The 11621-nt window shown below is 33.4% G+C and overlaps 1 protein-coding gene across 3 annotated transcripts; it reads left to right on the forward strand.

The window, feature by feature from the left end:
- The first annotated feature begins 6090 nt into the window (after positions 1-6090).
- Positions 6091-9174, forward strand: LOC142555076 (uncharacterized protein At4g08330, chloroplastic-like). 3 transcript variants are annotated; one of them, XM_075665738.1, is made up of 4 exons: positions 6091-6227; positions 7534-7837; positions 7955-8025; positions 8707-9165. In XM_075665738.1, the coding sequence occupies exons 1-3, from the start codon at positions 6199-6201 to the stop codon at positions 8006-8008; spliced, it is 387 nt and encodes a 128-aa protein (XP_075521853.1). In that variant the 5' UTR covers positions 6091-6198; the 3' UTR covers positions 8009-8025; positions 8707-9165. The 3 variants fall into 3 exon arrangements, 2 of the variants coding, with proteins under 2 accessions (XP_075521853.1, XP_075521852.1); XR_012822320.1 differs by having other exon boundaries at positions 7534-8025; positions 8707-9161; XM_075665737.1 differs by having other exon boundaries at positions 7955-9174.
- The last annotated feature ends 2447 nt before the right edge of the window (positions 9175-11621 follow it).

Raw genomic sequence — 11621 nt, forward strand, 5'->3', positions numbered from 1 at the left:
TAATATTCACACTATGTACAATTGGTTTCAAACCGCTCTTTAATTGGCAACATCGATAGCGGTTGTAAATCGCTCTTATATCCATGGCATGTAGGAGCGGTGTAAGACCGTTCTTACACTTCACGCCTTTTAGAACACTTTGAAACGGTTCCTAAATACACAAATACAAAAACGGTTCGAAACTGTTGTAAATATGTGATGGGTACGAGCATTATCAAACCGCACCTAAAATAAACAATAGAAGCGGTTCTTCAACTTGTACCACCGGTTGAAAAAACCGCTTCCATAAGATATAAGGTCATCAATAAGAGGAGCGATTTTGCAACCGGTGGTAAAAGTGCTGGAGCGGGTAAAAACCGATCTTAAAATTGAAAAAAACCGCTTCTGTAAGATTCACCTATTAATATTGCTATATGCGATAAAAGAATGGGGAATCTACAAGATTCAGTACTGGGAACAATCTCAGGAAATCTCTGTGCAGGAAAGATTGTAGGAGTAATCTATCCAAGGATAGCCTACAACTTGGCAGATCGAGATTTCAGCCGAGCCTTGACATTGCATCAGAATTTCAAGGAAAAAAGGTTGATGAAAGAAGGTAATAGGCCATATTCTATTACTTATCAAATTTCATATGCTCTATCTAATACACATCATTCTGAATTGTTTATTAGAAATGAGTTTATTGAAATTCCTGAGATATTCGGAAAAGTTGCTCAGGCAATTTATCCAGAAAGAGTCGAGTTTCCTTTAATACAGGAAACAGATATCCAAATACAAGACAAACCGATTCTACAAAGGAATCAAAGTCTTAGATTGAAATCTAGAAGACTATCTTTTCAAGGAGATAGAATTACAAGTTACAGATGGGGAAAAACGCCTGTCATAGAAACCCAACAAGAGCTAAAAAGTTTTTCTACAATAGAAAAACTTCGATGCCCAGAAGGGTGGAAGGAAGTCGAAATAGTATTACTAAACAAAAGAATCAATTTCCTTGTAATTCAATATACTATTTGGAACAACCTATGATAGGAACTTACCAAGGACATATTAATATCGGAGAATTGGAAGTTCATATTCAAGGAATTCCAGGGAAAGAATCAAATCGACTGATTCTTGGACTAGAGTTTCTCGAGGAACACAAACCCTGGAAACGTCTAGAGTATGGAATGGAGTTTATGGTAGATGATAAGATGTGGAAAATCCAATGACCACAAGTCCATTTTCCATATACATTCCAGTAGGAATGTTGTATGAACAATATAAGGCAGAATACTTTGCTGCTTATATTGATTCAGGTGCTGGAATCTATACAGCAAAAAGGGGTATTTTTCCAAATAATTTGGAAGAAGAGTTACCAAAGATTGCTGGAAGAGATTTTTCCAGAAGAATCTTAATCTTAAGTAAAGGGATTAAGATGACAGAAATCATGATTGGCGGTGCTGGACAAACACCTTGGTACAAGGTAAAGACACCACCAATTTATTTTCATGATACAGGAGCTGACATATTGTTAGGAAATAATTTCCTACAGATGTTCAAGTCCTATACTCAAGAAAATGAGACTAGAAGATTAGTGTTCACAACACCATGTGATCACAAAATCATAGTCCAGAGACTAAGACAGGCATTTCACAGAAAATTGCCAATCCAGTTTCGCAGCAAGCGTGGTGATTCGGGACAACTTCTGAATCCAAAAATGAAGGATTCTAGGCGGTTTGGAGAAACAATGCTCCATTTAAGAGTAGATCAAGTACTCCAACCAGAAGATATAAAATGCTTTAAGATAACTTTACAAACAAATGAAGTAGAGTTTGAATCTAATGTATCATTGGAAAATGTCAAGAAAAGGATCAAAGAAAATTACAACGAAGATCCCTTGGCATGGTGGGACAGAAATCAACTCAAAGCTTGCCTTAAGATTAAGGAAGGCAAAGAGTATGAATTTGTCCGTTGCAAGCCTATCCCAATGAATATCATTGATCAAAAGGATATGCAGATTATAATCAAGGAAGATTTGGACCTTGGTTTAATCAAAGCAGGTATGTCACCATATAGTAGTCCAGGTTTCCTGGTAAGAAATCATGGTGAGATAAAAAGAGGTAAACCCAGATTAGTTATTAATTATCAAGAAATTAATAAAATTCTGGAGTTTGATGGGTATTTTATACCAAGCCGAGAACATCTAATTAGTTGCATACGCAATGCAAAGATATTCTCTAAATTTGATTGTAAGTCCGGATTTTATCAGATTCGGATGGAGGAAGGAAGCAAGAAATTCACAGCTTTCTCCACACCTCAAGAACATTATATTTGGGAAGTGTTACCAATGGGATTGGCTAATTCACCCCAGATATTTCAAAGGAAAATGGATAATCTTTTTAAAGATTATTTTAAGTTTATGTTTGTTTACATTGATGATGTTTTAATAGCATCTAAAGATATGAATGAACATGTTAAGCATTTGGAGATTTTCTCTAATGTTTGCAAGAAAGAAGGACTTGTTTTATCTGAAAAGAAAGCAGTCATTGCTACAAGAAAGATTGAATTCCTCGGAATTGAAATCGATGAGTCAGGAATAATTCTGCAAGAACACATAGTGGAAAAGGTGCAGAATTTTTAGAAAATCTCAAAGACAAGAAGCAACTTCAAAGTTTCTTAGGAGTTGTTAACTTTGCTGGGATGTTTATCAAAAACCTAGCAAAACACAGGAAGGTGTTCAGTCCATTATTGAAAAAAGATGCAAAATTTATATGGACAAAAGAACACACAGAAGGACTTATACATTTAAAGAAGGTTGGTAAAAATCTTTCAAAAATGGCTATTCCTCAAGACGAAGATGATCTGGTATTGTATACCGATGCCAGTGATCATTGGTGGGCAGGAGTTCTTACTAAGCTCACCCCAGATGGAGAACAACCATGCAGATACTTTAGTGGGTTATTCTCAGATGCAGAAGCCATTAAATGGCATATCAACGAAAAAAAATTTTATGCAGTAAAAAGGGCTTTTGAAAAATGGCCATTATTTTTACTTGCAAAGAAATTTACTTTGAAGGTTGACAATACACAGGTAAAAGCTTTCTTAAGGAACAAAATTGAGTCTAAACCTGAGAAGGCCAGATTATTAAGATGGCAGGCACTATGTCAGAATTATATTTTTGATATTGTGATAATAAAATCTCATGAAAATATTCTTGAAGATTTTTTAACAAGAGATGGACAGCATTGACATTGATGCTATTATCAAGATGCAGAGGCATTTGAGGGAACACCTTGAAATGCTTCAAACCGAGTTCAACAAGTTGGCCGTTAACGCAAAAGTTGCGGGAAGGCTACAACAAGCTGATAAAAGAATTGTCTCTGATCGAATTACAGGTTGTTTACAGGCATATACTCAGTTATGGTCTGTAATGCAAAGGCCTATCCTCCAAGGCATTGAGAAACCATTGGTTTCCCAAATGGAGAGTTTTCGAGTACAGGACTCTATACCTGTAGTGGGGGATTCAAATACCCCTTGCACAAGTGTTAAGTCGGGATCATTACCAGATGAGTCGGCTGAAACAAAAATTGAGACTCCTGATCCTTATCTTGAGTCTTCAAGTCAACCCTTCACCTCGGGGATTGAAGAGGGAGAGATCAACCTTAGGCCTCGTATTGACAAAGGCAAATCTAAGGTTGGTACTAACAAAGCAACAATTTCTCCATTTCAGGTTTATCAACAGAATTGGGAGAAATTAAAGAGAAGAATTGGCATTAACCCAGCTACCAACAGGGTTGATGTTTCAGGAAAATATCCCAGGGTATGGATGAAACCAAATTCATATCCAAAGGAGGTTAAAGCATGGTATGAATTCGAGGCTCTTGCCTCAGTTTATACTACATCACCTAGCTTTCCGAAAATCTTAGGTCTACCAAAGTGGATCCAGGAAGCTGTTCACGAAACTTGGGCAAATAATGATTATTTGTCCAGAGGAGATGTTTTGGAGCTATACTTCTTTAGTGCAGCACCAGAACCAGCAGGAAAAGGCTCCCATGAAGTCTTTCATTTCATTAAGTTAAGGAGGCCGGATACAAATGTTCAAAAATTTATCAAGGAACCTCCGACAGAAGAAACACCCCTGGTTGCTTCAATTTCTGAAGATGATATGTCTACCAGAAGAGCTTGGGGTCTATGGGTCTGTCTCACTGAGATGGACAAAGTCAAGTTTCCGTTCAAATTTTATAATCATTCAGTGAACGGATAATTCCTGTTAAATACCATGACAGGAAAAACAACAAGTTTTGCAGAAGATTTATTCGAGAAAAAGAGATTTTTTGTGGAACAGCAAGCTGCCGGCTAGTAAAGAAACTCGCCGAAAATTCTGTAACATGGCACATATAGGAAGATGGTCAGAAAACATCTGCCTTGAATGCCAAAACTAGAAGGAACCTGAATTCGGTAAAGGATTCAAACCGAGATCTGATCGGAAAACACTTTACCAACACAAATACAAGTGGGGATGGACCACCTTCACGTTTTTCTCGAGGACAACGAAAACCAAAGATTCCTCGACAAAATTAAGGGTGTACATGTGATCAGCCCATTAGCAAAAAGAAAACCCACTATGTGAGTGGAAGGACAAGGACCACCAATAATAGGTGGTAGATGACACGAAAACCACTAATAATGAGTGGTAAAAGACAAAAGGACATTAGATACAATATCTTTAAAAAGAGGAATCCAATGAATAAAAGCTAAACAACTGGTCCCGAAATTTTCATCTATAAATAAAGACAGATGAGAACCAGTAAACCACACCAGACTTAAACCAAAACTGGAAACAAAAGGAAATGTATTTTTCATATCTCAAAGTTTTCAGAAGAAGGATTAAGGCAACAAGAAAAGAGCTGAAAAATTCCAAAGATTATTATAAACGGCTCAAAGAAAGAGGAAGGGAGATACAAGCTGATCTGATCCAGATGCATATAAAATATTTATGCAGGCAGATAAAAATTCAAGAAATGACTATTTCTAGATTAATGATATAGAAGAAGACAAATCAAGAAAGGTGGAGGGACCATCCCAATGGACCACTCAACCATCATCTCAATGGACCACTCAACCACTACATGGTCCATGTGCAAGCTGTAAAGTCTTATGAAGATTTGAAGTCCGAGTTTCAAATCCGAAGGAGCCTTCTATAAATAAAGAAGCAGAAGGAAGATGAAGGCATCGATCAACCTCTTTATTTTTCTTCAAATCATTTGTAATAATTTTCTTTCAAGTATATGTGTGTAGTGAGTTCAGCTACTATTAGTATCTAAACAAGTTTCTCCTCCTCTACAGGAGGTTACTATGTATTAATAAAATGTTGGTGTTTGAATAAAGAGATCTTTGCTCTTAGCCCCTCTCATGTATTATTTTCAAAATTTTATCTTCTACTGTACACTCTAAGGTAGGAAACGAATTAGAGTTGTGCCAAGTACTGCTGAAGGAATCTACGTCGGTAACCATCGGTTGCGATCGCGTGATTGGGCTGTGAGGAGCAGTCTGTAAAATACGGTGGATATAACCCGGTGGTACTCCGGTCAAAAAGGTAAAAATTTAATTTATTTTACGGAAGCATGATGGACCATTATTTACATAAGAAAAACCAATTATTCAAAATATAGATATAAGGGTAAATTTGGAAATTTAAAAGAAATGGGGAGTTGGAACAAAGTTTTAGTGGGGTAGAGAGTAAAGAGAAAGTTAAGAATGGGTATAGGGATTTTTTGACAAATTCCCCAAGAATCAATCAAAAATAAAATCAATGTAAATATTTTTCGGAAATGAAATCTAAAAAAATAGGGAAAACGTTTGTTTTTTTGTAAGAGTTTTATGTTTGATTTTTTAGAAACACAAGATTTTTAATTTAATTTAATTAATTTAAATATATAAGTTTTTCATATATTTTAATTTTTACAGAGATTGTTGATGCTATTTATCGATAAAATATTATAATATTCGAGTTTTATTTCATAAAAAAAATCGAAGAATAAAATAATAATGGAAAAATTAAATGTGGCTCGAACGAGCGTATGAAAAGCCAAAACAAGTTCAAATCCTGACGGCTCTTCTGAAGTGTCTTGACTAATTCAAAAAGCTCTTTCATTCGAACTCGACTACTCCAAACTTTACATCCATCAAATTCTTGAACTGAAAATTGATCTCTCAGCAATGTCGCAAGCGGAAGAAGTCTCCTACAGGTAATTTCCATTGCGACTTTTCAATACCCATCTTCGTTTTGCAATATTCTTGTTTAAAAATTTCTGGGTCTCTGGGTCTGTTTGATTTGTGTGAATGCAATTCTGGGACATCTTTTTTGATGCTTGTTTACTGTTGAAATTAAGCGATTTTGTTTGGAATTGTTCATCGTGAGATTTTATGTATTGTGGGCTTTCAGTTGTTGTCGATTTGTGGTCGTGGGCTTTGAGAAAATATATCTCTTTGCTCTTTTTATTCTTCTCCTTTGTCTTACTTTATCTGTGTAATTAGATTCTGAGACTTTTATTTCTTAGTTGGGTCGCTAATTATTGGTCTGCCGATGAAATGCCCGATGCTATAATGGGAATTATGACTTGGAATCTGGTCAATTGTGACTCATTTATTCCAGCATTCTTGATCAAGAATGCACCAGTGAACAGGATTTTAGGTAGAAGTAAAGAGTATCTATGCATAATTTGATGATGAAAGTAATAAGAATTATAATCTAATGATTAAAATGCCGTAAAAATAACAAATTAATAAGTAAATAAAGGTAACCGATCTTCACGAAAAGCATTGATTTTGTTTTGAATATTTAGGAGCATATCAAATACTTAGTTCTTCGGGGAGGGAGGGGGCGAGTTGAAATTCTCAATCAATCACGCTATGCCGAGTTTGCTGAAAAATGATATGCGTCATGGTATATTCTAGAAATTATATGTGGATTTAAATAATGTTAAATGTATAGCTTATGTATTGATTGCAAAGTGTGAATTTGACCAGGATTGTTGGTCCCAGTCCTTCATAGAAATGTATAAAGTTAATGGTTATTGTTTTCATGGTATACAACTTACTGAAATCCAATCATAAATAACACCTCATGTTGATATTGATTTAATTATGACCATCATGTGGCACGTTCAGTGTGTCCTACTGTGTGTTTTCTTGTTGTTTATAATTTGTCGTCTTGCTTCTTTCTACTTGACCCAATCAATAAAATTTGGAAGAAAAAATACCCGAAAACTGGAAAGGACAAAAGATCATTGAATTGGACTATATATATATGGAAAACATTTCTAGAGAAAAACTTAATCCATTTTGGATTTTTGATCTGTCGCCATTCTTTTTCCTTCCTTTCTTTTGGTCGAGGGTGTGGGGTTATAAGGATTTTACCATCAATTTTCTTGACAGCTTTACTAATTACAGATATAAAATTTTTCCCTGTTTTAACAAAGCGTATTTACATGCACGTGTGGTTAGCATTTAACTTCCATTGAAAAGTTTCTTTCTTTTTCACGATCTTTTCAGTTGTGGGGCTTGTGGATATCCCCTCAACCTGACATCATCCAATCGTGCAACTTCTAGCATATCCTCCAAATACAGGAAATCAATCAACAAAGGTTTTGTCTCCTTTCTTTCCATTGATGTCAGCCGATTTACTCAAGTTGATGAAGTGAACTGTCTTCCAATATGTTGGGGTCATTACCGTTCAAAAACAAAATTTCTTTGTCGCAAATGTGGAGTTCTCATTGGTTATGGATACTGTGACTCAACTGCACTTTGTGGTCTTGAATCCCCTACTTCTTCTAGTGCATCTTACAAGAAAATCATGGTAAAGATTCGAGCTTTACAACCTTCGGAGGACCTCTAGTCCATCGATATGAAGATTGGCATGGTAATTTTATCTACAATAATTTCTCGACTCCATGATCTACGGTACAACTTGCAGATATTTGTACCTAAATGGTGGTTTTGGAATAGCCATGGACTTCCATTTTTGTAAGGTTGTCCTTCTTTAAGGTAATTAGTGATGACCATCTTGCAATATAATAACTCCTATTTTCTGTTGATTTCTTACTGTTTTTGAGATTACTGCTGTCTTTTGTTGCCTTTTGATTGACATGAATGCGACAATGCAGTATACAATAATCATTTTTTTGTTGTTGTGATATTTGTTTCCAACTGCGTGTTAAAAGTCATTTGTCTGCATAATTTTTTTCCTGTTTCTAGTCAATGTAATTTTGGAACTCGATTGCTCTGCTTAATGTATATGTGTTTCTATGTAAGAACACCATAATAGCTTAACTAGTTACTGATCTATGAATCCTTGGAATTTTTAGACGTCAACTTGTTCATCCCCTTTTATAGCTTTGGGGTTAAAATACAATTAGTCTTTGCTAGCTGGTGATTTTTTGACCATGCGATGTTTTTAAACCGTTTCATTTTCCGTGTTTCGTAATATTGTTCATCACTTCAAATTAATTTTACAGTCCATATGTGTGTTGGTATTTATCAAATCCCTTGAAGTATGAATCATATCTGTCATGTATCTACTCATTTTTTGTCATCCTATCTTGTTTGCTGAATTGGCAATTTGTTCGATTGTTGGATTATTTTGACTCATCATGCATCACATTATGCTGCACAATGTTCTGATTTCATTTTTTTTCATTTGCAATGGTGACAATATTTTATTTGAAGGTCTTTGTAGCTGAAATTACTGTAACACGCGTTCGGATCAGAAGAATAAGAAATTAGTTCCACGGTTGAGTTTTATACTTTTAGAGCCTTATCAGCAATACAAACGGCTTCTTGAACTTCCGCAGTCAGAAGATTTCAAATACGGGATATGTATATGGACGGAGGGGTGATTGAACAAAGGAGTATTCATGTGGTCACAGTCAATCCAAAAGGTTAAATCTTGGGAGCACCTGCTATATTTTCTCCTGTTTTTAATAGTTTTTCTTGAAGATCAGAATGAAAAGACACGACGTCGAACCTTTTTTGCTAATATTACCAGCGGTACGACTTACTATGTATACACACAACTGTATAAAGTAGCCTCTGGGAAACATAGTTTGCTCTGATTCAACAAAGCATCTCATTTATCTTCCACGTTTTATTTGGTTTATGCCTTTTTGGTCAACTTTTAATTTTGAGAAATAACCTTCCCTAGATTATTGAATACGTTTGGGTCTTCACGTTCAATAATCAATGAAGCAAGTCAGATTCGACTCCAAAAATATAATGAAGGTTCAGATTAAGTATGAAGTATCTGTATTTTTTTTTATATTGGAGCTCTGTCTTAAAACCTGTGTTGTCTGCATGGATTAGTTCTATTGATGTTGAGAATTGTTGGAAAATGTATTATGTTTGCAATCAAATTTGACTGAAATAACCGGTGGACATTCATAATAAAAAATAATATTCTTAGCATAAAAAGTAATATTTTTTCATGGATGACCCAAATAAGATATCCGTCTGACAAATATGATCCGTAAGACCATCTCATATAAGTTTTTGTCTTATTGATGTTGAGAATTGTTGGAAAATGTATTATGTTTGCAATCAAATTTGACTGAATAACTAGTGGGTAACTTTAGTTAATTTCAGAAGTAATTTGGATAATTAGAAAGAAAAAAAAACAATTTAGTACACGAACTTTTCATAAAATAGTAAATTGGTACATGCACTTTTGTTAATGACCTAATTGATACATATGATTGGATTCCATTCAATTTACAGTGTAATTTAATCAAATTATTTATTATGCTCTTTATCACAAAAAATAACTTATTTATATTTTATTTCAAATTGATATAATATGTACAATATATAAATAATTTTAAATAACTACATTTATAAAATATTTTTTAATTTAATACGACTTTTATTCGTAGATAATTTACAAATTTCATTATATATTTTCGAAAAATATTACATTATGTTTTGAAGCTTAAGGTGCAGTCCAGAGAAGTGTGGAAACTTAGAGAAAGATCTAGATAATTCTAGGGACTCATTTGTCGTGTAAAAGACAAATATAAGGAGTTTTAGAAACATTAAATATACAGAATAGTGTGGAGTATTCTAGATATTTGTTCTCGACAACTACTTACTAGAAAGATCTAGATAATGTAGATGACTTGTATATATAGATGTAAAGTTCATTTGTAAAAGTTCATTTGTAAATCACTCACCAATATCGTACTTTATATCACTACAAATTTTCCGAATTCCTTGTGCTTACTCATTCAATTAACCACCCAAAATTATTATCTAAGGTTGCTTTACTTGTATTCGCAGAGGCGGAGTCAAGGGACAAAGGCCGCACGTGAGCTTAGTAAGAGTCTGCGACGAAGGGTGGGGCAACACTTTAGGCTGCCTGGGTTGTATCCCAGGTGACAAATTTTTTTTGGAATTTTAATATATTAATTTTAGCTCAATTTGTCAATAGCCCGGTAGGCTAATTTTAAAAATAAAAAGAGTCCAACTCAATTAATATTTGTTTTGTTTTTTTTTAAAATATTTTGATATGTAATTCAGAACTACGGAGAAAATTGTTTTAGCATTTCTTTAAGAAAGAAAAAGAAATGTTCAAACCGTGAGAATTTAGAAGATGTTTGTTGAAACCGCCACATATTCATGTTTACCAGATTCAAAAGATTTCTTTTATTTTTTAAAATAAAAAATTATATTTAAAATTTAATGATAAATTAATTGAATCGAGTACAATCTGACACATATTCTTATTAATCCGGCACAGATTGTATCGGATTGTTATAGATTTATAAATAACACCAAATTACTATATTTTTATATATATATTTTCTTTTTATATTATTTTAAGAAAAAAGCCTCTATATATATATAATCAGTGCTCATTTGATAGATACAAACATTTAAATTATTATTTATTTTTAATAATAATTAAAATCATTATATTTTATTATAATAAATAATTATTTTATTTCAATTGTTTTAGTTCATAATTATCAATTTTGAATTACGTAAAGTAAAGATGATGGTTATTGTTTTCATATGGTATACAATTTCATGAAATCCAATCTCACACAACATTGATATAACAATGTGGTACGTTTAATGTGTTCAGCTGTGTATTTTTTTCTTTTTAATAAATTTCATTCTCACTTATTTCTACTTGCCCCAATCAATAATCTTTGGTAGAAAAAAATACCCGAAAACTAGGAAAGGACAAAAGAACATTGAGTTGGACTATATATATATATCTATATCTATATATGCCTGTAAGTCTGGATGGAAGACAATGTTTTTCAATTGTGAAATTGGCCAAACTAGCTCTCCATCCATATGTGTAAAAAACTAGACATTATATTAATATTTTTGTAACTATATTTATATGATAAAGACATACATGGTAAAGCACCATCGTCCTTTTAAATAAAATTATGGTTTTTCAATTATTGACCATGTCAAATCGGTTGATACATAATGAACAATTATGATTAAGGAATTTAATAATTAATAAGGAACCTTAGTTTATGATTTTTCCATTTTAGCAAAAAAAAAAAAGTTTACAAATTTATTTATAATATAAATGTAATAATAATACTTTTTAAAATGATATAAATGTATAC

The sequence above is a fragment of the Primulina tabacum genome, chromosome 9, assembly GCF_025594145.1.
Source record: "Primulina tabacum isolate GXHZ01 chromosome 9, ASM2559414v2, whole genome shotgun sequence".
Lineage (NCBI taxonomy): Eukaryota > Viridiplantae > Streptophyta > Magnoliopsida > Lamiales > Gesneriaceae > Primulina > Primulina tabacum.

Excerpts from the sequence above, each read along its gene's own strand:
- LOC142555076 (XM_075665737.1), top strand. The coding sequence starts at position 6,199 with ATGTCGCAAGCGGAAGAAGTCTCCTACAG. Across the intron at positions 6,228-7,533 it reads GCGGAAGAAGTCTCCTACAG|TTGTGGGGCTTGTGGATATC; the intron begins GTAATTTCCATT and ends CGATCTTTTCAG. Across the intron at positions 7,838-7,954 it reads CATCTTACAAGAAAATCATG|ATATTTGTACCTAAATGGTG; the intron begins GTAAAGATTCGA and ends TACAACTTGCAG.